The 26,473-nt window shown below is 37.0% G+C and overlaps 1 protein-coding gene across 3 annotated transcripts in view; it reads left to right on the top strand.

Moving 5' to 3' along the window:
- Window positions 1–26,473, top strand: part of PSME4 (proteasome activator subunit 4) — a 90,706-nt gene that overhangs the window by 55,548 nt on the left and 8,685 nt on the right. For all 3 annotated transcript variants that reach the window (XM_087960871.1, XM_026676701.2, XM_026676700.2), the window contains 19 exons: window positions 367–498; window positions 2,066–2,275; window positions 3,773–3,909; window positions 4,211–4,264; window positions 4,896–5,025; window positions 5,822–5,903; window positions 7,804–7,957; window positions 8,276–8,345; window positions 9,573–9,698; window positions 10,589–10,741; window positions 11,314–11,418; window positions 11,843–11,934; window positions 12,813–12,944; window positions 13,122–13,330; window positions 13,479–13,564; window positions 14,720–14,848; window positions 16,579–16,734; window positions 24,846–25,008; window positions 25,885–26,018. In XM_087960871.1, coding sequence (XP_087816997.1) covers window positions 367–498; window positions 2,066–2,275; window positions 3,773–3,909; window positions 4,211–4,264; window positions 4,896–5,025; window positions 5,822–5,903; window positions 7,804–7,957; window positions 8,276–8,345; window positions 9,573–9,698; window positions 10,589–10,741; window positions 11,314–11,418; window positions 11,843–11,934; window positions 12,813–12,944; window positions 13,122–13,330; window positions 13,479–13,564; window positions 14,720–14,848; window positions 16,579–16,734; window positions 24,846–25,008; window positions 25,885–26,018 — 2,454 coding nt within the window. The remainder of the gene's footprint in view (window positions 1–366; window positions 499–2,065; window positions 2,276–3,772; window positions 3,910–4,210; window positions 4,265–4,895; window positions 5,026–5,821; window positions 5,904–7,803; window positions 7,958–8,275; window positions 8,346–9,572; window positions 9,699–10,588; window positions 10,742–11,313; window positions 11,419–11,842; window positions 11,935–12,812; window positions 12,945–13,121; window positions 13,331–13,478; window positions 13,565–14,719; window positions 14,849–16,578; window positions 16,735–24,845; window positions 25,009–25,884; window positions 26,019–26,473) is intronic.

Genomic DNA, 26,473 nt, shown 5'->3' with positions numbered 1-26,473 from the left:
AACACACATTTTTTAAAATTTATTTTGTACTCATCCATGGTGGATTTCTACTCACAGAAGCAAGCCAATAAAATTCTTAAGATCTGTCCAGATTATTTGTCTAAATTACAAAATTGCCTCAAAATTGAATTCCATGCAGAATCTTCTAATACTAAGAATCAGTAAAAACAAACAGATGCAGAACAAGATTTTTAATTTTTAAACTTATTTCACAAAAGTTGTTTCAATGCCTTACAATAGAATTATATGTAGTACATAGGTGCTTTTTTAGATTGTAACACTGTTCAGAACCAATCACTATATAAAGTAAAGCTTATTTGTCCTTTGTTTAGCTTTTGTACACATTGCTATGGTGTTTTTGCCTAGGTCAGGAACAAAGCTCAACAAGCATTCTTCACAGCCTTGGGGACTTACAACTTCTGTTGCAGAGACATCATTCCTTTGGTTTTGGAGTTTCTGAGGCCAGATGGGTACAGTGTCACCCAGCAACAATTTAAAGTGAGGAATTTATTAATTTTCTTTAGAGCAGGTTCTGTCAATGCCATTGATGGGGCAGATATAATCTCCAGCTATAGAGACTATTTTTGCCATCTTTTAGAGCTCCAGAATAAATTGGCTTCCCCTTCCAATGACATCTGCAGTTGTCTGTTTGGTGAGATGTTACCTCTGCTGATTCAGGACATGTTAACTTAAATAAGCTGATTAAAATGCAATTTTGAATGTTATATATTATGTAAATAACAGGATGATGATTATACGAAAAACAAATATTAAGATTAGTATATCTAAGACTTGTTTCCTTCTCAATTCTTCTGATGAGTTTTTAAAAAATATTTTTAAATTTTAATAATACTTTTAATACAGTTTGGGCGATCAGGTGATTTATTTTTATTGACATATTTGCAATTGAAACCCTGGGCAGCTTTATGAAGCAAAATAAGCTTTTTTGGCTTTCAGTTATCATCATGTTATTTGTTAATGTGATTCATGTGGCATCCATCTTAACTCATGGAATCTGGCAGACTAACAATATTTTAAACCATAATACTAATACATAAACCAGAATACATATAATGACAATCATGGTGAAAAACCTCAATCTGCTTAAAATCAAACAATCTGATCCCTGTGTCTGAAACACATCATTATCTTCATAACAATCTGTGAGATCTTACAAAATTATTCTGATCTTTTAAAAACTGTCAATATGTGAGATTTTAGCAGTTAAAAAGAAACATACTGTTTGGGAGAGAGAAGTAGCAGACACTGTTGCTGGAGCTAATGAAAATTCTGGCACATACAAGTATTGACAATCCCTGTTCTAAAATACAATAAAATAGATCTGCTTTTGTTGTTAGATATTAGGTATTAAGTCAGTAGGATGACATGCTTGATTACTAAACAATGTAGTAACTTAGATTTTATATGTTTATTTTTTACCTCGGGTTGCGAATGTTTCTGTTTATGATCAAATCGGGTTCCGACCAAAAAATCCACCCGATTTTTGAATTGGGTTACGATTCAAAAATCGGGTAGCGAATAAACCCAGCTGCAACAGATTCCCTTTCCGCGCCAATTTCATGTGTAGTCGGTTGTGCTTCCAGTCACGACCAAATCGGGTTGCGACCATAGTCCTGGAATGGATTACGGTCGCCACCTGAGGTTCAATGGTACTTAGAGGCTTGTAAGTTTGAGGTATGTGAAATTATGAGTATTTCCTGCCTTTTTTCATCCTTTTATTTAGGAATAAGATATAGTCCTATTAAAAAACAATAAAGCTTAAAAGAATATTCAACAGCATTTTTGCAACCTTTGTATATAGTATTGTTGGAAATGGTTTTCTGATGGGTTTTTTAAGATGGTATGTGAAACCCTTAAGCTGCAGACATCAGTAGTCAATCCTGAGTAGACTCTATCAGTGGTTCTACTGTAGAAACATTGTGGAAATCACTTGATTTTATGTTTCACAAACTATTATTATAAACAAAGAGATAATAGGCTACTGCAATTGGAGAAGAATTCCAACTGTATGTCAATAATTCTGTCTAAAATTTCTTTTCCATAGGGTGCCTTGTATTGCCTTCTTGGAAATCATAGTGGAGTATGTCTGGCAAATCTTCATGATTGGGACTGCATTGTCCAAACTTGGCCTGCAATTGTCTCTTCTGGACTTAGCAAAACAATGTCTCTGGAAAAGCCTTCCATAGTTAGACTCTTTGATGACCTTGCAGAGAAAATCCATCGGCAGTATGAAACAATAGGACTGGATTTTACTGTAAGCGTGAAATAATTACATCACTTGCAATTGTTTAGGAATGAAGCCTGGTTACTTAGAGACTATGTGTCTCCTGTTAGTATCTGTCCAGCCAGTTTGATTTGGTGGGTTTGGTGTGCTCTGGCATGGATAGATACGTTGCCTAAATTTTGATGGTAATCTAGATGGGGATCTAGACTAAGTCTATATGTCTTGCACAGAAAGTGGGGAAGTAGATGCCAGTGCCAGTGAGTTTGGAGTAATAGGAGGGTTATATTAGTTCTTACATGAACACTTGGCAATCTGATTATAAACTGGAATGCAAAAATTTCAGTATAATAAAGAAGTAGGATACAGTAATTTCTGCACACTTGGAAATAATACAAGTTTAAAACTATATGGTAGTATCAATAGCAGTTATCTTTCATTGAGCTTCGTGGTGGCCTAGAGGTGGAACTTTTGCTTCACAATCAGGAGGCTGTGAGCTCGATCCTAGGTAGCAGCAGATGTTTCTGGGAGCGAAGAGAAAATATCTGCTGTGAGCTCTCTGTAGGCATCAAGAAGGGCATCTGGCCAGTGAAAGTTCAGTCTCACTGACTCCACCCTGATGCAAGGGATTACAAAGTTGTTAAAAGAAAAACAAAATAGCAGTTACCTTTTCATAAATTATCTGCTCTGGCCTCATCCATCTTGCATCCTTTCTGAATTCCACAACCAAATATAGATGTGACAAGAAGTATTGATATCCCTCCAAAGTAGTTCTCAACTTATGACCGATCACTTAGCGACTGTTGGAAGTTGTGATGGACCCCCCTAAAGGTACTTATAACCTGGTTCCAAAGTTCCAACAGTGACTCCCACAGTCAATAATTAAATTTTGGACATTTTGCAACTGGCCGTGGCTCATTATCATATGACCACAATTTATAATGTTTTTTCCAACGTTTACTTCTGGTTTTCAGCAAAGCCACCCATAGCAAACAATGGGTTTGCTTAATGACCACTCCAAAAAACGTCTACTCCAAATGTAATTGATAGGCTCCATTGTGGTCATAAGTTGTGGACTGCCTATACTTTTTTTCCAAAGAATCCCAATTTGCTGTGAAGTAAGTTGAAACTGACACATGTAAATGGCATCCACAATTTTGTACTCCATAATTCATAGAGTAAGCATTTTGCTTTGCTTGTTTATATTTGCTTTTATTTTTGTAAATAATAGAACAAATGAAAATGGCACGGGCCTAATTATAGGTAACCCTTAGCAGTTAAAATACATTAATTGGATTTTGGTGCTTTCTCAAACAGACATTTTGCTTCAGTTTTTTCATTCCGATCAACAATCAGTTGGCAAATTGGGATTGGGGAAATGGAAGTGTATTAATACTTTTGACTGCATCTACGTTCTAGAATATTGAAAGTAAAACAGTGAATACATCTTTGGGATACTGTTTCGTATCGTTCCCTGGGAATAATCACTTGTTGTATTAGAATCTTTCTTATGTCTCCCTATTTCTCTAGGTCCCAGAGACATGTATTGAAGTTGCAGTTCTCATGCAGAAGTCAGTGGGTCAAAATGGTGAATGTACCAGCCTTAGTTTAGAAGAGATTGAGCTAGGAATTCAGCGACAGAAAGAAAGGAATGCCGAGTCCTCTCAGTAAGTGAATCTTTAACATTTTCATTTTTTATACCTGAAACCAAAGCCTATTAAGACTTTTTAAACTTTGAATCAGATTATTGCCTTTTGGTCTAATATGACTATTAAAATGCAACATGATTATAAACCTCTTCAAGCAAATGATGTTCATTTGAAAGGCTCCATATATAGCATTTTTAGAGAAGTTTCTTCTGACTGCTGATTGCTATAAAGAATTGCATTCTATATGCAGTGGCCCATGGATGATATCCTGTCTTTTGCTGAGATATGCTAGTACATAAATGTTCTTTTTCATTTTCAGAAATTATGAAAATTTGATAAATAAGCTTCTAGATTGTGTGAATCAAAGAAATCTGTGAGTATGAGTATATCTTTCTCAAAATGTGGTTCATGTGTTTTTTTTATTTGGGCTGTGAGTTGGCAACCATTGAGAAATTGGTAGTCACCATTCAGCTTTGTAACTGCAAGAAGCTTTCGAGGGATGGGATGACATCGTTGGAAAGGACAGAACCAATTTCGAAAGGCTTTGTGGAGAAAGAACTTATCAATAACAATAAAAGCAAAAAGCACTTTGGAAACAAACCATCTTTATCTTTAAAACCTCAGCCATGCCCTAAAAAATAAGTTGTATTATACTGCTTATATTCTGTTGCAAAATGGCTGAATTTCTGCAGTATGGCTTTGTGCTAGAAGAGATGGCAGTGTTAAAGATGGTCAAGAAAATGATTTGGTTCCGAAACCCTTCTGTTTCTTATGATCACTTTTGAGAGCAAAAGTGAAACAAAAAACTTGATGCTGCAAACATGGTGCTGTTTTGTTGCTGAATGTTGGGTGTTTATGGCACCTTCTAGGCAGTGAGTTGCTCATCCCAGGATCATACCATATCCCATTCTCCACCCAGTTCAGTGAAAATTCAGTGAACATTTAAGAGTTATGCCTTCCAGATTTTATTTTGTATAATTGGGAATCCGTTTTCTTTCTTCCAGCCCTTGGAAGTTTGAGCACATTGGCATTGGTTTCCTGTCCCTACTTTTAAGGGATGACAGAGTGCTACCTGTAAGAGCCATAAATTTTTTTGTGGAATGTCTAAATCATGATGTCTTGGTGGTTCGCAAGGTAAAAGGCTAACTGGTTTAATTATAGTAAAACATGTTTGCGGATATTGATTCCATTATTCATTCCCTAGAGTGGATTCATGTGTGCTTTCTTCACATGACAGAGTATTTGTTTTTCATCTTATGAATGAGTTTTAGTGTTTCCAGACTACCATTTTATTTTTAAGTAGAGTTTGCTTGAGATGTGTAGATTTTTCTAGAGATGTGCAGGCTAGCAGAGTTGCCCAATTCACAGAGGGAAAGTCTTCAGTGAAGTATTATACAAGCACAAAACATACTGTTTGTCTACATAGTTTGCAATCTTTGATAGACATTAGCTTTCCAGTCTTAGGCAAGGGATTTGTTTATTATCAACTACTTAATCCAGAAACTTTCTATATGTACAGTGAATAGGCTTTACCACCAAGTTAAAAACCCTTCCTTAAAAGGCTTTTAATCCATCTATTAATACTTAACACAACTTTTAAAAAACTTTTAATATATTGTTCCACATATTTAGAAATACTTTTAGGACCATAAAGATCTGTTCTAAATGCTTATATATAAACACAGTAGAGATTAGAAAACCCAAATCTTATATGTTGTTCTAACCTAAAAAAAAACCTAAATGAAGTAAACAAAACCCTACCCAATTAATTTTATATGCTGACTATTTCAACACACACTTGAACCTTACACATAATGTTTTTATATGTAGGAGGAATGTTATGAGAAGAATGTGCCATCTTAACAGGATCTGTGTTTCTCCTTTCATTTGTTTTAAAATAAAATGAGCTAACTCTCATTTGTCTGTGTAGATGGCAATCTCTGCTGTGGCTGGCATCCTTAAGCAGCTGAAAAGGCCCCACAAAAAGATGCTCATTTGTCCTTTCCAAATCAGTAAGTGCACTAAAGAAAAACAACTGTCTTTCAGTAATGACAATTTAAGTTAGTTAATATTAAGGGAAATATGAGCTAAACATCTGTTAACTTGCAGTCTTTGTATCTGCCATCAATTTCTTCTGCCTAATGTTTCAACTATGTTATTTCGTTTTTAACTGACCACCATATCTACTGCAAATTTAGTTGATTTTCATAGTTAATAACATTAAATTTTCCATTGGCATTAAAATATTGAAGTGCTGCATCTTGGAAATATTCTATTGATTGGGGAGAGAAATAGTGGAATTGTTGGTGCTCTCTGAGTTTGTTTGTTTGCAGACATTTTATGGTTTATCTCTATGTGCCTATTGATGGCTGATTTGTCTGAATGCCAAGTTTCCAGGCACTTCATAGCATTTTTGGATTGGTGTTCGTCTGCTACTGTGATGCTGTGCGGCTGTAATAATATGTTGGTTGTTTCTAAGATGTTTTTGATGTATAATAATGTTATCTTTTTCCAAATTTATCCAATTCCAAATCAGAAACAGTCAGCAGATTTACATCCACATTGTGCCATCATAGCACACAAACCAGTCAACTCCTCCTTCAAGAAGAAAAAAGCAGATATAATCTGCAGCATATAATGTAAGGACTATAACAGCCACCATGTAGGACAGATTGGCAGAAATCTAGCAGGGTGTTCAGTTAGTTACCAGTTAGAAGACGTGATGAAAACTACTTGCTTACAACACACAGATAGACTTAACTACAATTTCAACTGGGAAACTGAGCATCTTAGACCAAGCCAAATCCAAAAATTCTACAGAATATCTGGGCAGTTGGCATTCAGACAGATCTCCCATAATAGAGATAAACTACATCTACATACAATTCAAAAGAGACAATAAAAAAGTTAAAAAGTTAAAAAGGAAACAAAAAGACCAGTACACATCCTCCCCAGCAGCTAACACCCAGATAAATAGGATTAGCATCAGACATACAAGCAGAAAACAAATCAAGGAGCTACCCAGGAGAAAACCACATCCCCACTAACATTGGCAGGGCACTCTACTGTATATAAACAGGAAGCAAAACACACACTTATTTGCACTGATGATGTTACTTGGCCAATGAAACATCTACAAGCAAGAAGCCAAGCTTTGAGAGCACCAAGGACTCCACAATTCCACCCCCAGCTCTCTTCTATTGGAGATATTAAATTAAATTTGCCAGCTGTAAGCTTGATTGTAAGTTAGTTATTGTGGTCCACTGTTCCTCAAGTCTTATAAAGTCCTCAGTATTTATGTGTGAATCTTCAATTCAGATGTTTGTAAAAAGTTGTTAAAGGGTTAATCCACTGGTTGTCAGTTAACTGACTTTCAGGATCCTGCAGTCTGTTTTCTGAACTGATAACATATTTTCATAATTTTAGTTGTAGAAAAAATGCTGATGGAAATAGGAATTAAGAACTTTTTATGATTTAAATCATTCTTTGATTGTTATCCTGGAGTATAGAAATGGCTATTACAATTTTTCCTACTGATTACCTGCCAAATCTGAACTTCCCCAGTTTTCTAGGCATTTATCTTATATCAAGGAGGGATGAACAATCTAGTTTAAAGCAACTAATTTGTAGAAAAATGACTATTTTAATGGGTGTTTTATTGTGGTACTTGTTTTAGTTTTAAGAATATTAGTTAACATATTTTGGTTCCTTGTGGGACTGTACTAGTTATGTTGCTATTTGAAACAGATGCTTCATGGTTTCGGTTTTTAAAAAATACAATTATTCAGAATTGTGTGAATTAGCGACAGCTGGCAATAATTGTGGGCAGCAATATGTCCTGAGTGAAAATAGGAATATCAAGCATCTACTGATAAATTTAAAAAGAAAAGCATTTTTCTCTTTCACAAACAGGTGGATCCCCACAGCCTTCTAATATCCAGGCAGGTGACAGATCTGATAACCAATGGCTGCATTATGACAGTGCTAATTTACCAAAGACTAAACAAAATTGGGAGGCCTGCTGTTTTGTGGAAAAAACACATTGGGGATACTACACTTGGCCTCAGTAAGTATTGGCTTCTGTCTTTCTGCCCTCTTCTATAGTATGAAAGTCAGTAGAGTCACTTCATAGCTTCCATTCAAGTTGCCTTACTGATGCAAACCTTGTCCTGCTTATGCTTGATTTGCTAGAGCAGTCATTTATTTCTTCCATATATTAAATCCTTTTGGCTTTCTATATTTGATAATATAAAGGTTAGAAAGATGTGAACCTGAATTTACACTTGCTAAATTGTGACTTTGAAACAGTGAACCAGGAAGTGGTATTTTTTATTTTGCCATTCAATATTGTTTGAAGTTCACTTTTTTCCCTTACAATTTCTAGAAATATGGAAATCTATGCTTCTGTAGAAGAGCAACCAAAACTTGGGAGGAGTAGAAAGGAACTTTCAGAGGTGATGTTATATTTTAAAAATGTGCTCACAATTTATCTTGGTCTGATATTTCACTTTCAGCATATTTTTCCCCTTCATTTTATAACTGATTAACCTTAGAATAACTTAAATTATTCAAAGTTATCTGAATTCCAGAGTACTGAAATTCAAATGCATATAATAATATGTTAATAGAATCAATTATGTGCTTGGATCATACAGCCCTAGTGCTTATATCAAAATACAGTATGAAGAAATGTTTATGTGAGTCATCATAGATTTATCTCCTGACTCTTTACACCTTTCTGCCTCATATATAGTGATATTTTCTGTTTGCCTGGAATCTGTTCACACAATGAACAGGCAGTTAAAAAGTAACAGTGTTTGGAGAAATCATGTGGTTTTGCATACATGTGTCAGGAGTCTATATTAGAAAAATGAAATTAGTTTTGATTTTTTAAAAGTGAGAGTTAAATATATTCAGCACTGGCATGATACTAAACCATTTGTCCATTTACCATAGCAGTGATTTCTTTAAAATAGGTGATTTTCAATTACCTGAATTCCGGATATTGTTCTTGTTACCATTTATATATGGAAGCTTTTGACTGGATTCTTTCCATTAATTTATCATGTCACACTGATTCTGCAGCACATTGATAAGTCCCTTCTCAGGTCACAAATTCTTTGAATTGGAAGTAGGAAGATGAGATATAAAAGTATTCATTCAATTTTAGTTTTCTATAGAAAGCAAGAACATATTCACAATTGCAAAACTATATGTCTCACTTATTTTGGCCATGTCATGTGGGGGAAGTCACTGGAGAAAGCAATTATATTTGGAAGAGTTACTGATAAAAGGAAACCAGCCTACCAAAGAACACAGTGATTGGACATCATCAAAGCTGACACCAGCAGAGCATAGGAAAAATTCAAGTAGTTCAAGGTCAGAAGATGGGGAGAGACCTGGTCCATAGAATCCCCCAGGAGTCTGAAAGGATTACGTCATCATCATCATCACCACCACCACCATCATAGAAAATTATAGCATGAGGAGTTCTAAGGCTGACAATTAAAGAACAGTTTGTTCTTGCAAGAATGTATCAGTTATACATTTTTCAGGTTTTCTGATCTAAAGATTAAAGTATCTAATTAGGGGGACCATATGTACAGTATTTTCCCAACATACTGTACATATGGTAAGCAATTTTTAGTTCTGTTTAAATTATTATTTATTTTATTTTACAGGCGGAGCAAGTCATTTATGATCACTTTTCTGATCCTAATTTTGTTGAGCAGTTAATCAAGTTTCTTTCTTTAGAAGACAGAAAAGGAAAAGATAAATTTAATCCACGAAGGTTTTGCCTCTTTAAGGTAAATGATTATCTAATATTTTGCTTCTTTTCTAGGAAATATGTCGAGCCATGTGTTAAAGCTGTTTAAGAAAAAAAATCCATGGAGTTAAGCCTTTGTGATTCTTCTATCACATATATCGCTCTGATTCTGGGGTTTATCAAAATTTCATCTATCATAATTTATGGAAAAATTCTGCCTCAAGTGCCCTTTACACACTGTTCTTTCTGGCTTGTATACAGCCAGAGTTTTCCATTCTGTCAAGATTGGAGAAATTTAGTTTAATGGTAAATAAGACAAGATAATAAGAAAGTCTAATGAACTGCCACTATTGAAACCAATCCATAATATTCAGCTTATTGCCTTCTGTAAGACTTTCATAACAAGAGAGCCATTTAAAATGGTTGTACAACCACCTTCTCACACGTAACATGCAGGCACACTCATTTGTCCATTTACACTACACTCCATTTAGCTTGGGTTAAGGCAGTGAGGTTTTCTGATACAATCTTATTGCTTTATAATTTTCCTCACAGCTTAATAATCAAATTTTCAGACTTACGTGGAATTGTGGAAATGTGGTGTTCAGATTATAATTTAAGGACAATGGCAAAATGTACTACTTTTTTCTAAAGCTCTTCAGTGCTTTTCTCTTAATAATGGCTTGTATATAATTTAATTTTGAAAATGGTAGCTCAATTAGCGTTTATAGTAAATTGCATTAAAAAGGCATTAAATACATGCAGAACACTTGTGGCTTGGAAAAATTCCTTCCCCTCTAGATATTGTTGATATTCAACATTTTAAAACATATTTATCATTTTGGAATGATTAAATTAGGTTTATTCCTTTTTATAAATGTAATAAGAAGCATTAAGGATTAAAGTCAAATTTGTGTGTTATTTCCCTAGGGTCTTTTTAGAAATTTTGATGATACCTTCTTACCTGTATTGAAACCACACTTAGAACGTCTTGCTGAAGATTCCCATGAAAGTCCTCAACGCTGTGTGGCTGAAATTATAGCTGGTTTGATAAGAGGGTCTAAACATTGGACATTTGAAAAGGTAGAGCACATTTCTATGAATTTTGCAAATATATTTGATTCAGATCTCATATACACCAGAATTATGCTGAATTACTGAAGAAAAGTATAATGTTTTAGTTTGCCTGATATAGGTGGTTTTCGTGTATATAGATTGGTCTGAGGGATTTTATTACATAAATACTTGAATGTTTTATATACCAGTGGCTATAGAAATTAAACAAACAAACCAATCAAAGGTCACTCACTCTCTCAAACCCAGGAAGCAAGCAATGGCAGTGGCATTTCCAAGGAAATTGCAGGGACTTCTCCAGGATTAAAGATTGATTTGAAGGCACTCACACATATAAATAATTAGTTTGAAATTAGGAATGTTTAAATATGGAACAGATATTTCCCTCTTGCTTTCTGAACTACAGTATTAACACAGCCTATGCTTTCAATATGTGGTGTTTTTTGGTTCCTCGAAAACTAAGTTGCATGAATTCTGACAGAAATCAACTTTTCCTATATGTGTTCCATTCTAATAAAAACAAAATTGTTTGGAATTACAGGTGCCATGTATTAATACATTATTTTTCTCATCATGTATAGGTGGAGAATCTCTGGAAAGTTCTCTGTCCACTTCTTAGGACAGCTTTATCCAATATTACAGTAGAAACTTACAATGACTGGGGGACATGTATAGCAACATCATGTGTAAGTCTTCTACATTATTTTTCACTCTGCCATGTTATGAAAGCATTCTCCATTTTTCTAATACTGGCTCCATCCGTGAATATGGGGAAAATAGCCTATACTGAAAATAAATTATAGCTTTTGACTATTCTAATTTTAGTTTTTATCTAGAAAGAGGAATGGAAATACTTTTATGATGACTTGTTACATTGATTATATATATGTATGTTCAGAATTCTAGTACTGTAGAGGTTTTATTTGGAAGAATCTTTTGTTGGATTTCTCGGTGGAATTTATTGAAAAAGCATAGTTATGTTATAAAATTCACTGTGAAATATAGTATCAATATTGGATGCTGAATTGTCTCTTAGCAAGTTACATTAGGATATATATTTTCAGGAAATGATTTTGCCCCCTTTTCCTTTAAAAAAATAAATAAATATAGGAGAGCAGAGATCCCAGGAAATTGCACTGGTTGTTTGAATTGTTATTGGAGTCTCCACTGAATGGTGAAGGAGGATCATTTGTTGATGCATGGTAAGGAAAAAAAAAATCTCATTTATTAAAGCATGGATGAAAATAGAACATTTATTTATGCTTGTTTTGCTTTTAACCATATGATAATCATCAGAATAGCATTTGAGTAGCCATGTGTACAGTTAGAACAATTAATCAGTGGAACAACTTGCCTCCAGAAGTTGTGAATTCTCCAACAATGGAAATTTTTTAGAAGAGATTAGACAACCATTTGTCTGAAATGGTATAGACCAGGGTTTCCTTCCTGAGAAGGCCTCCAAGGTCCTTTCCTATCTGTTATTTCTGTTATTCTGTTATAAGTGATTATAGCATGCTATTTAGATGGCTATGGAAAATACGCTTAAATCTTACTGATTTGCTTAGCAACATTTTAAGCAAAAATTGTGGACACCCACTGGTCCTGATGTAATTATATTTGTATCCCTTGGTCACCATCTGAGTATAGTTGAAAAAAATCAGCAAGATTTTTCAGAAAACTAGGATAGTTAAGCTTTTACAGTTACTGTTCTATTGGGAGGTAGAGATTTCTTCTCTTAAGTATACAGTACAGTGACATAGTTCTCCTATGTATTTACAGTTATATGTACATGCAAAAAAATATAATGCTGTGTACATAATAAATAGTAACACAGGTTAGAGCCCAAAATTGAATAGTTCATTTGTTTGATGTAAGTTTTGATATGATTTACTTTTTAAAAACACATGGCATAGTTGCTAATTAGCCCACTCTTTTCCCTAGCTAAACATAGAACGACTGTCTTTTATGAACAAGAGCAGGGTAAGGCATTTGGATTTTGCCTTATCTTTGCAGAAGATGGAAGTCCACTTCTGTAAAGTTACCATCCCTTCACTAACTTTTTCTTCTTTTTACCGTCTAGTCGTCTGTATGTTTTGCAAGGGGGTCTTGCACAACAAGAATGGCGAGTGCCGGAATTGCTGCACAGATTGCTGAAATACCTAGAGCCTAAGCTCACCCAAGTTTATAAAAATGTCAGAGAGAGGATTGGAAGGTTAGTATTAAGGCTAAACTACGTCATATGTTTTTCAGCCTTTAGATATCTCATAAAATTGTCACTTTGTTTATATGTACTCCAGAAATAAGAACAAGGAAAAGTGATTTGATTAGTTTGAATTGAGTCTTTAAGGCATGAAACTGAATTAAAAGTGCGTTCTTGTGTTTTATGCAGTGTTTTGACATACATCTTCATGATAGATATTTCTTTACCAAATACTGCACTAACAAAGTCTCCCCGTGTCCATGACTTCACTTCTCGAATACTTGAAAAACTTAAACCTCTTATGGAAGTGGATGAAGAAATTCAGAATCATGTTTTGGAAGAAAATGGAATTGGAGATGAAGATGAACGAACTCAGGGCATTAAACTACTGAAAACTAGTAGGTGCTTGTGTTAAACGTGTGAGAACCTAATTCAATGTTCACTTGTAGTGAAATGCCATTTAAAGGAAAAACTTGTTCAGAAGAGATGAAGTTGTGTTTTGTTCTTTGTCTTTGAATTGAGAAGTGTCTTTCTTTTACTTGGCAGTTCTAAAGTGGTTGATGGCAAGTGCAGGGAGAGCTTTTTCTACAGCTGTTACAGAACAGCTTCAGCTTTTGCCATTGTTTTTCAAGGTAAGTAGTTTGATATACAGCTTGATCTGTTTAGATGACAAGACTATTTCCCAGTAACACTTAACGTTTTAATAATGTGTGAATGAAGCTTCATTTAAACAAATAGCACGTACGGAAATCAGGCCATATAGACAACCCATTATATAAATTACATTAAATGTTTGAATTGATTGCCATTTCTTCTAAACATTTCCTTATTTGATGCATAATCTTTGAAAACACTGCAGGGAAATCTTTTAAAGACTGCCACTTGCAGACTTCCAGCTGTTAATCCTGCTCACATCTTGTTTTAGTTTCAGGGCTGTGCAGAAAGGTTGCTTACTATAGAAATTTCAAAATGTCCCAGACATAAAAAACATACTATTTGAGAATGCATGTCTGAAATAAGTTTTGTTCGTACCTATTATTATTATTATTATCCGTGCTTTTTAAATCTCTTTTTCCAGATTTTGATTAGATATTTTCATATTGACAGATACCTGTGGGGAATTAACTATTTAGCGTCACTACAGTTAAAAACTTTTTAGCTATATTTTAATGACATAATAGTTTGAATTGCTTTCTGCATATTGCAGAAATGGTTTATATTTTAATCCATACCAGTACAGTTTGTCCTTGACAATTCATTTAGTGACCATTCAAAATTACAACGGCACTGAAAAAGGTGACTTATGACTGTTTTTCATGCTTAACAACCATTGCAGCATGCCCTATGATCACATGATTAAAATTCAGATGCTTGGCAACCAATTCATATTTATGATAATTGCAGTGTTTCAGAGTCATGAGATCAACTTTTGTGACCTTCTGACAAGCATAGTCAATGGGGAAGCCAGATTCAATTAATAAACCTGTTTTTAACTTAACAACTGCAATGATTCACTTAACAACTGTATCAAGAAAAGTCATAAAATGGGGCAAAAATAATTTAATCAACCATCTTGCCTAGCAACAGAAATTTTGGGTTGAATTGTGATTGTAAATTGAAGTCTACCTGTATAGCATTTTAGGAGTTTTAGTTTCTGTATTAATTATATTAGTTTTCTTAGAGATATTAAATTGCTGTTTTCCAATGTGCCTTGCATTTATTCAGTTTTAAGGATCAAGACTTCACTAGTTGTCTTCACTAACTTTGCATCTGTTTTGTTTTCACAGATTGCACCTGTAGAAAATGATCATAGCTATGATGAATTGAAGAGAGATGCTAAAATGTGCTTATCATTAATGTCTCAGGGATTGCTGTATCCTCAACAAGTGCCTTTGGTACTTCAGGTGCTAAAACAAGTATGTGATGCTTTTTAAATTGATAGTTTTAAACAGCATACTTACATATATTTAATCTTGTGTTAGTAGTTTTTTTATATCTGTGCTGAAAAACATAGGAAATATGTTTGATCTGAATACACAAGAGACTGCAAAAGTGGAGGTTTTTGTTGATTATCATATTTGAATTATAGTAGAATATTGTTCAGAGAAATTATCTATGGCATATCCTCTGGGTTTTAGTGCATTTCAGCTAGCTAGAGGTCATCTGTAGCCCAATTCACCTTGTCTGACTTCATAAAATCCCTGTGATAATGAGATTGTAACTCAGTGAATAGTTTGGGACATATTTTATAATAATAATAATATAATATTATAATTCCTTCTGTGTCCAATGATACTTGGCCAATAAAGAATTCTATCATATTCACAGGAGTAATCCAATGTAAAATTATTAACTTTTTCTGACAGGAATAAAAAAATACACTTAGTTAAATTAGAATAAAGAACAAACATGTCCCTACTGAACTGTCAAATCTATTTTGGGAAAAAGGTTGATCTTAGCAACAGGAAATAGGTCACTTTAAACAAAGCTGTAGACAATAATCATGCTTTGATATTCAGATTGCCATGATGTAATCCCCAAAAATGGTTTCTTTGTTCAGTTGGATTTGCTCTTTAACAACACTCCAGGCATCTCTTCTTGCATTTCATGTCCCTGAACTTCAGAAGACCAAGAATCCAGAATCAATACACAGTGAGGAGCAATCCAGTCTAACTTATCCATTCCATTTCTTGCCCATTCTAGGACATGGCTAAAGCATCACTTGATCCCATCCAATCAGATCCTCAGGAAAAACCCCAGGGACCTCAGAGTCCCCTAGTTTTGGGGAACAGATCAACCTAATGAGTCTATTTTTAAGGGATACAGATAGTCCTTGCTTACTAATTGCTCGTTCAGCAACCATTTGAAGTTATGACAGTACTGAAAAAGGAGATTTAAGACCCTATAATCATGTGATCATAATTCTGATGCATGGCAATTGTAATGGATTTATGACAGTCATGGTTTTCCACGGTCACATGATCACCATTTGCGACCTTCCCAGCCAGCTTCTGAAAAGCAGTCAGCGGGGAAGCTGACAAAGCCACACAGTCACCTGATATTATATTTGATGACCATGGGCGATTCACTTAATGACTGCAGCCAAAATTGACATTATAAGACATTGTGGTAGTGATATATCACTTTATGATTGCATTAGCAGTGCTTAGCAGTGAAGTTGCCAGTTCCAATGCAGCTTGTAAGGGTGGATTACCTGCATAAGCATTTTTTCTTTAACAAGTTCCACCTGGCCAAAGGAGGAGAAAAATGTGTTGAAAGACAGGAAAGTAAATTGTAATGTATATGTTTGGGGGTGGGTGGATGGGTGGGAATTGTACTTCTTACACCGTAACAGGTTCAGGGCTGACATTATAGAGCAGAGATGTGCAACTGTTTCCATGTTGAAGGTTACACTTAGCCTTTGAGAGGGAAGGGAAAACAAGTAAATGAGAGAGATTAGCAGCAATCTGCGAGATGAAATTTCAAGCATATTAATTAAAAAAATGTTGAAAAATCATCAACTATTATAGATGAATTCTGGAAAGTTTTCTGCATGGTCAACAGTTTGATTTAGACTTTATTGTACTTTATTTTTCTAATTTCTGTCGTTTTATTATTTTGGCCTCTTCTTTTTATCTTTTTATAGATTGCAAAGAGTAATTCCTGGCATGCTAGATATACTGTGCTAACCTACCTCCAGACTATGGTATTTTATAATCTTTTTATCTTCTTAAACAATGAAGAAGCTGTGAACAACATCAGATGGCTGGTTATAAAACTATTAGAAGATGAACAGCTTGAGGTAAACACATTCTTATGCTTCTATTTGTTTATTTTGACAATTTGTGAAAAACTTATTTGTGGAATAAATGTGGAACCACAGACCTGGACATGATACGTGTGCTTGGTGAGCAAATTAAATACATGGCAATTTGCTATGGTATTCCAATGTTTTCTCAATATTGCCCTTCCTAAATGATAGTTCATCACAATTTTAACTACCGTGTTTCTCCAACAATACGGCCTCCACCAATAGGAAGCCCCAGCATGTTTTTTGGGCATAAAATCAAATTAAGCCCCTCCCCCCAAATTTAGGCCTATTTTAAAATATGCAAAATAAGGGGAAGGGCGGGAGACTTGCCGTTAGGAGCGCCCGGCGGGCCGGAATTCCTCGCCACCAGCCGCTCCTAACGGGCGATCATGGCCAAGCACAGAGAGCTCCCTACTCCCACCTTTGCTGCAGACACCTTTGGCACCCGCCGCTGTTGCTTTCCCTTCTGCCCATTACGCCACCACGTTTGGAGCTGCCGCTTCCGTGTTTGGAGTGCGGTCGCCATTTGGAGCTCCAAACGCGGAAGTGGCAGCTCCAAACATGACGGCGGCGATCTTTTTATTTTGGTCCACGCGAAGTTCAAAGCGAGCAAGAGAGGAGACTGCGATGCCTCCATCCAAGATGGCAACCTCACTAGTGGATCACAACGTGGCTGGAAGCCCGAATCGGCGGGATACGATGGCGATCTTTTGGAGCGAGAGGAAAGGGAGAGAAGAGTTGCGAGGCGTAATTTGCAGGAGGAAGTGGGTGTACCCACGGCAGGGAGCCCAAGGAAGAAGGGCTGGTAGGCAACGGAGAGCGTCCTGTAGCTCCGGAAGCAGCCTAGAGACGCGCCCGGAAGGGCGCAGATGCTGCCTTGTAGTCCCCAAGCCAACTGCGTGCGCCGCCTTTAGTTATGTGCGCTCCGCGCTTTGGGCATCTCCGTGTGATCGCGACCCTGTCCTTTCCACCTGGCGCCCTTGCTGCTTTCTGGCTCTTTAGCAACCAACTTGTTTGGAGCACTGCCGCTGTTTGGAGCTCCAAATGGCGGCGGAAGCTCCAAATGCGGAAGCTCCAAACATGACGGTGGGCGATCTTTTTATTTTGGTCCGCGCGAAGTTCAGAGCGAGCATGAGAGGGAGACCGCGATGCCTTGCTAAAGAGCCAGAAAGCAGCAAGGGCGCCAGGTGGAAAGGACAGTATCGTGATCACACGGAGATGCCCAAAGCGCGGAGCGCACATAACTAAAGGCGGCGCACGCAGTTGGCTTGGGGACTACAAGGCAGCATCTGCGCCTCTTCCCGGGCGCGTCTCTAGGCTGCTTCCGGAGCTACGGGACACTCTCCGTTGCCTACCAGCCCTTCTTCCTTGGGCTCCCTGCCATGGGGTACACCCACTTCCTCCTGCAAATTACGCCTCGCAACTCTTCTCTCCCTTTCCTCTCGCTCCAAAAAGATCGCCATCGTATCCCGCCGATTCGGCTTCCAGCCACGTTGTGATCCACTAGTGAGGTTGCCATCTCGGATGGAGGCATCGCAGTCTCCTCTCTTGCTCGCTTTGAACTTCGCACGGACCAAAATAAAAAGATCGCCCGCCGTCATTTTTGGAGCTGCCACTTCTGCGTTTGGAGCTCCAAATGGCGGCGGCACTCCAATCACGGAAGCGGCAGCTCCAAACGTGGCAGTGGAATGGGCAGAAGGGAAAGCAACAGTGGCGGGTGCCAAAGGTGTCTGCAGCAAAGGTGGGAGTAGGGAGCTCTCTGTGCTTGGCCAAGATCGCCCGTTAGGAGCGGCTGTTGGCGAGGATGCAAGGGGGGGGAATTAAGTCACCCCCCGAAAAGACGGCCTAGCCATTTTTTCGGGGCTCAAAAAAAAATAAGGCCCGGCCTTATTATGTGAGAAACACGGTAGTAACCTCTCCATTGCTCAGTAAAGGTTTTCCAGTACTGGCTATACATTTATTCCTTAATGATCCATTAGATTTTAGATTTAATTTTTTGGTGAGTACTAAGTCTTAAAAGAAATATGTTTAACTGTAACCTAGTGGGAATTAAAAACAGCGTGCTAAAGATGCTTATCACTGAGTATATTATTATACTCTCAATATATACTGAGTATATATTATAACCTTATGGTATGCTTTGCTTTGCACTAGTACCAAATACTACTTAATTATTACATAGTTAGATGAAATACCCTTGCTTATCACATTCCACCTGCTGATACCAGATAATAAAATGTTGTATGAAATAGGTATTGGAGATGTAACAATTTTCTCTCAATGCAGTCCCTTTAGAAGGGATGCAGTCAAAATTCATGAGGATGCTACTTCTTTGTACCCAGATGTGTAGAAGATTCCTTTTGAAGATGAGAAGCGGAAGTGATCTCATTAGAGACCTGAATCTGATTTTGCCATCCTAAAATATTGTTTATACTTCAAGCCAGCCTTCAGCTGCCTTGAACTTACAAGATAAATATTATTCCTTTGTCTAATTGAAGATTGTGGATTTTCCACTTAATATTTAGTCTCAACTAGCAATGAGAAAGCTTTGTTGGAAATAAAATTAAAATTAGTGCCACACTAGTGCAAGATCTTCTGTGCACTTGTCAATGATAAGAAATTTATTCAATAATTCAGGTCCTTTTGTCATGCCTGTTATTCAAACTGATGTAAAAGTTTTATTTTTCCACATCTTTTTATCTTGTTTTACAATCGTGCTTAATGTTGTCACTAACTGTAATAGCACTACTGCTACTGACAAAGTAGTAATATCTATCAATGTAGGGCCATATCATACTTTATGGATGTCAGATCTTTGGAAAAAACCAAATGTATAAGTAACATCAAAATGTGAAACATTTGGTTCTTATTCCAGTGCGAATGTAGATAATCAGGCAGGCTCCTGAAGCTATCATTTAAAACACTCATAAACTCATATAGAGCAATTTATTCTCTTTTACATTTAGAAGTGGTTCTCACTTAACAACCATTTGTTCATCAACAGTTCAAAGTTATGGCAGTGCTGAATGAATGAATGAAGTTATGACCATTGTAATGCTTTCAATGTAATCAAAATTCAACTGTTTGGCAGCTCACCTGTACTTACAACCACAGGGGTACTTCAGCATCCCCACCTATCACTTATCCATAACATTCCCATTTTGACTGCTATGCAGTCCTCTGCCAACCCTGCTTCCCCCTGGCACTGACCCCCATCTCACGTTTGCCATTTTTTCCTTCCTCCTCCTGCTGATCTAGGATTTATGTGCTGGTTGAGGGTACGGTTCTGGGATATGCCTCAGCAGAATGTATCTATTGAAGGAAGCTTGCTGGGCTCAGCTGGCAAGGAGGCAGCAGGATGGAACAGGTGGTGGAGACAGGGTGGCATTGCAGAGGAAAGTGCCTTGTCTTCTGCCACCAGCATGAGGAGCGATGGCTCTTTAGGAGTGCGTCCAATGTGAGATGCAAAGCCATGCTTTAAATGGCTTGTGGGCTCTTCTCCTTGCCCTAGTGATGGAACACAAGGCTCTTCCTCTGACTCTTTCCTGCTACCGACTCCCTGGTCAGGCCCAGCAAGCCCCCTTCAGCAGACAAGAGTTCACCATGTTGCCGTATTGCCACATGCCTCCCGAGACTGTACCCCTACCATTAGCTGGACCTTAGGCCAGCAGCAGGAAGAAGACGATTGTCAGCTGCAGGCACTAGTGGCAGAGTACATACAAGGCAGACAAATTGGCAGAGACGTAGTAGAGAAGTTGGGGGAGTTGAAGCAGAAGTGAGTCGGACAAAACCCAAGAAACCTGAGATCTTTGCCTAATGACAGCATGATCCTGGCCTAATCACTATAACTGGGACTACCGGAACCACCATTACTAAGTAGTGTAGGCATATAATGTTTCACCTAACAATGTTGCACCTTCACTTAGCACTGGAAATTCTGGTTGAAATTAGGGTTATTAAGCAAGGGCTGCCTGTGTTCATTCCATTAAATGTGTAGTGAAAAATTTGACAGTGTAATTTGCCCACTAGGAGCATGGTAAATTCTTGAAGCAAATGTAAAATTGTCAAAATGCTTGCTTTTGTGTAACATCTTAATAATAATATTGCCATAGAAACCCCTGTATTGCAGAGGTTGTAATTTGTTTTTCTTTACTTTTAGGCAAGATCTAATAGGATGATGATTCACTACCCGTGTATTGTGTCTTTGTTATTTTGTATATAAATTAGAGGTTTTTGTTGCAATTGTAGGGTGTAAATCCTTCCTAGGCTGATCTTTGCCATTTACCCATCCATTTAATTGGGCTTTTTTTACATTTTGAAGTTAAAGCTATTCATTTAGAATAGTTTTTGGAAGCCATTTTTTCAGTCACTTTCTCAGATCTTTGGATTTTGGATGACTGAGAAATAATGTAAATGCATACTTACATTTGAGAGCAAAAAAGACTCTTAAAGAGATGTATTGATATTTAAATTTCATAAACATTAAACTTTAGTTGACATGTTGTCGTCTAATCTCAGTAATCTTCCTTACTCCAAGTGTAAAGATGAATTAAAAAAAAAGCAAGTTACCCTAGGGAAAACTAGGTAGTACTCTCTAAATCGAAGCTGCTGCTCTCTTGCTATGTTATGTGGATCTTAGAACCATATTACATTTGTAAATGCTGTAATAAAGCATCTTCTACATTATATTTCCTTTTTATATGTAGTTTGTAGAATTGCATCAAGATGGCAGCTTACCCCTGGACCTGGATCCTTTGTGTAAGCATGAATGTGTTCGGGTAGTCCTCGACATATGACCACAATTGGGACCAAGATTGTCATCATAAGTTGATGCTGTTGTAAAAGCAAGGCCATGAGACTTAAAATGACAAACCAACACTCCCTGTTGTGGTTGTTAATTAAGAATTGCAAGTCATTAAGCACACATCTACCCTACCCCAATCTAAGCCATTCCAGACTTAGTCTTTCCCAACCTTGACCTTCAGTAAGGTAAGGGACTGTCTCCAACTCCCTCATCTGCCTATCTCTGCCCTTTGATTGCCTTGCATCCTGGCTTGCAAGGTACCAAACAGTCCCAGAACCATGTGGCTCTGGGGTTGCTTACCATATCCATGAAAGTTCGAGTCACCTTAGCCCAGTTCTAGTTGCAGTCGCCATTACCACTCTGCGTTCTTAGATCCCTCCTGCCTGGTGCTCCATCGCCCCACTTCACCTTTGCTGAGTTTTTTTTCTCCCTCTGCTAATAAGGTCTATCCAGCCTGGGCTGAGTTTCAGCTGCGGAAAAAGAAAGATGAAAGTAGTTCCTGAACGACAGAATGCCTCTTTGCAAAAAAGCTTCTGGAGTGCAGAACCCTGAAGTGCTCCTTTGGGCATGAGTGCCCTGCCCACACACTATTCAATCAGTCTCTGTTGAGCCTGCCTATCGCTGCCCTGATTCTTTGTCTTCAGTTGTCAAAAAGAGAAACAAACAGCCTTAACCATTTTAAAGCAAATTTTGTTCTGTGCACCTTCCATCCTACCTGCATTGGTCTGGAAAAGATTACTTCAGAGCACTTTAGTCCAGGGGTCACCAACCTTTTGGACCCCAGGGATCCCTAAATTCATAATTTTAAATTCCATGGACCACTAATATGATTTTTTAAAAAGATAAATAGTATTTAGTGCAATATAAACAATGCAAATAATTCTTCTGCGGACCAGCAAAATTTTCTCATGGACCACCAGTTAGTGACTATTGCTTTAGCCTTCAATCAGCTGAGCTAACATTGGCATCTATTCATTTTGTTCTATCCTCATGCCAAACTTTGTACTTTCCCATGCTTTGAACATTCTCCAGCTTGCCACTTTATCCAACTATAAGGTTTTTTCCAGACATCAAGAAAGCAGCACAACCACAGGCAAGAGAAGCATGTTGGAGATTAACTCTTGCCCTGCCAAAATCCATCTGGTCTACCATTTGTTTGCAAGGACAGTTTCATTTCTAGTGTCCTCCTCTTCCCATTTGTTTTCTAATCTCAATCTGAGGCTAGTCTTTATGAGTATGGAAAAGAGGAGGTTTTGACACAGTGCACTCCAGGAACTTTTTGCAAATGGCTATTTCAGTGTGCTGCTGCTCAGAGATTGCTTTTGGCTTCCCACAGCATACCTTATCAACAGTGAGAGCAAGAAAAATGGTGAAAGTGAGCTGGGGTGGCAGAATGTAGGTTGATTGAGGTCTAGGAATGCAGGGTGGCAGGAGCAGTTGCACTAAGCTGGAACGCTATGGTTTCCCAGGGCATTGCAAGCAGTCCCAGAGTTGTGTGATGGTCTGCTTCCCATCCCACAAATGCAGGACATCCAAAGGACAGAGATGGTTGGGAGATAGGTGGTATGGGGAATTGGAGCACCTGCACGATTGTAAGTACAGGTTGGCTGCCAAGTGTCCCAAATTCAGGTATAGGTTGCAAGTCCATTTTTTTCAGCACCGTGGTAAGTTTGAATGGTCACTGAATGTATGGTCATAAGTAGAGGAATATCTGTTTGGAAAAATACATTCCAAATAGTATTTATTAAATTATTTATTTATTTATATAATTTATATGGCTACCCATTTTACTGAAGTGACTCTTGAGTGGTAAACAGAAATTAAAACCTCCAATATTTAAAATCAAAAACCTACACTGATAATGTTATCTACTTTGCGTAATGAAAAGTCTAGAAGAAAACAACCAAGCTTAGAGAGCACCAACAACCCCTCATTTCAACCCTCATTACAAATAGGCCAGCTATTGTCCCTGAAAAGGGGAAAAAAATAGAGAAAATGTAATACTATCAGAGAAGACATTCAAGCAATTGACCTTGAGTTATAAAGAGATTTGCAAAAACAGACTCTAATCTACATTATCTGTTTTCTCAAAGGACTTTTATGTGGCTTCTTCAGCATTTCAGTATCCTAGTGCCAGTGAACTCTAACAGAGTTCTTGAGATAAGAATTTTAAGTGTACTTTAGTTTATCAAGATATTGTAAATTATCCCATTGCTTAAGAATATATTAAAAGTTTAGAAACACAGACAGTTGGTCAATCTTTGAGTACATGATAAAACCAAGCCATTTGGATAATGTCCCAATAAAAGAATCAGAAATTTGGAGTCCACATTAATAACTGTCTTACTGTCTCTCTTTGAAATATGTTTCAGTGTTCTGCTCAGCAAATTATAAAATTATATCCTTGAATCCACTTAAATTCCATAGAAGCAAAATTAAAAACCCTATAATGAATTACCAGAAATTAACTGGCTCCTGGAATCCATTTCTTATATGAATATTGTAATATTAAGTAGTTACAAAGCTTCTGAAATGAAGAAGATTGTACAGCTTGTTAACATATTTCTGTGCAGCTAAAAGTTGAACTGCTAATGACTTCCAGGATTGGAATGTTTGAGAATGGAATAAACACAGACTTATTATTTACTTTATTTTCTATAATGATTCTGTGTTCTGTAATGCCATTTTAACGCCATAATAATAATCATAGTCACTGGGAACAAAAGCCAGCACGCAACAAACTTTCTGTGTTCATAAGCTACTATGAAATTGTTCAAAAGATATCACAGTGCTATAAATACTCAGGTGTAGGGTAGACTAAATACCACCGTCGGTTCATTCTTTTGAGCACATGGTGTTCAACAGGCCATGCCATAACTTTGCCCCGTGTGTCTGCTCTTCCAACCCTATTATTCTATATTTAACAAAATAACATTTTTATTCATTGGAATTTAACTAAAACTCTCCTTGTGATCCTGAGGCTACTGTCTCATGAAGAGAAAGTTCAGCAAAGTCTTACTGCTTAGTACAGTGAACACTGACTTTGCAAAAGACTTGTACACAAAGATTACATGTGACAATGCCAGGGTACAATACTCTCACTCTCTTTCTCACATTTAGAACAGTGTTTTTCAGTTTCAACAACTTTAAGATTTGCTAAACTTCAACTTCTAGAATTCCCCAGCAACCCAGCTGTTTGGGGAATTCTTGGAATTGAAGCCCACACCTCTTAATGTTGTTATATAGAACAAAGAGGGCTGCCCTTATTGTTATTACTGATGCTATTATTTGATACTAGGTGAGAGAGATGGCTGCTACCACTTTGGGTGGTTTGCTCCAGTGCCACTTCCTGGAGATTGATAACCCTATGCAGACTCATTTTGAGCAGCTCTGTAAAATGAGACTTCCAAAGAGAAGGAAACGAGACCTCAGTACTGTAGTGGATACCATTCCCCCTGCAGGTAAGGAGGAAGTTCCTTTAGGAAGGTAAAAATCATGCTGAATGGATTTGTCGTGGTGGGTGGGGGTCTTACCTCAGCTTTCTGTTTCTGATTACTTACTTTCCACTTTTCTGTGCATAACATTTGAAAAGTATCTGTTCTTCCAAAAGAAAGTCAGCCAGTTATTTCTGACATACAATGCAGTCTAGTTCACAGGAAAGGGTGCATTAGAGATTTTCATTGGGAAGAACAGGGAGAAATCTGAAGCTCCCTAAATAATGGAAACTCAGAATGACAGTTGACATGACTGAGCTGCATTGAATTTAGGTCAAACCACAAAAGAAGAGTGGATTCTGCAAGGGAACTAAATCATGTGGCAGAAATAACACATTGCAGGCAATGCAGCACATCTGCATTGGATTAGATTGTAATAATTTTAAATGCACAATTTAACCTATGCTTTAGAAATTACAGGTAGTCCTCTATTTACAACCATTAATTTAACCATGGTTTGAAGTGGTGGTGGCCTCAGAAAAGTGACTTACGGCTCCCCTCAAAGTAATGACCCTTGTACCACTCCTGTAATCACATGATTACATTAGGTAATTTGCAAGCAGCTCGCATTTATAAAAGTTGCAACCTCTTGCAGTCATATAATTATGATTTGCGACCTCTTCTTTGCATCCCTCTATAGTCCCAAAAATCTGCTCAATGAAATTTAAAGAAAACCATGTAAATGTGTATGCGTGACAGTGATTTAAAGGGCTTCAGAAAAAAGGAGGTAGAAAATCCACTCCTCCGTACCCTTTTCTCATAGAAAGAGCTTGTCTCTTATTTGTGTCAATTGAAGACTCCTGTGCTGCCCCATGGAAGAATTACCAACTTTTTTTCTTTCAGATTTAGTTAAACGTCATGCTGGCGTGCTTGGACTTAGTGCATGTATTTTGTCCAGTCCATATGATGTGCCCACGTGGATGCCTCAACTTTTGATGGATCTTAGTGCGCATCTGAATGATCCTCAGCCTATTGAGGTATGATTCATTTGATCAGTTGTTGGACTTCTTATGCTGAAGCTTAGCCTCTTAAATGACTTCTTTTTTTGAGCAGAAGTTGTTTAGTCTACTGCTTAGAAAATTTATGTTATAGGTACTGGCTATTTTGTTTTGTTTTAACCAAATGTTAGTAATAAAGATCAAAACAGAAATTATTCAATAGTACCTTTTTAAGTGGCTTTTTTGCTTTTTAGCTAGTTAAGAAACAACCATTTACAGAGCCAGTTTGGTTTGATTCTGATAATAATCTCTTAGTTTTATTTTATGCAAAAAAGGGTGTGTGTGAAGAATAGGAATAATCCTCTCAAATAAAGCAACACAGTACTAAACAAAAACTAGTTGTACATATCTATTAAACTTTTGTACAATTAAACTGTACACATTTAACAATTCATTGAATAGAATAAAATATATTTGAGCTAATATACACAATT

The sequence above is a fragment of the Notechis scutatus genome, chromosome 1 (genome assembly GCF_049901735.1).
Source record: "Notechis scutatus isolate UNSWTSFEM ecotype Mainland chromosome 1, rNotScu1.2, whole genome shotgun sequence".
Classification (NCBI taxonomy): domain Eukaryota; kingdom Metazoa; phylum Chordata; class Lepidosauria; order Squamata; family Elapidae; genus Notechis; species Notechis scutatus.
This window is presented reverse-complemented; position numbering and strand designations above follow the sequence as displayed.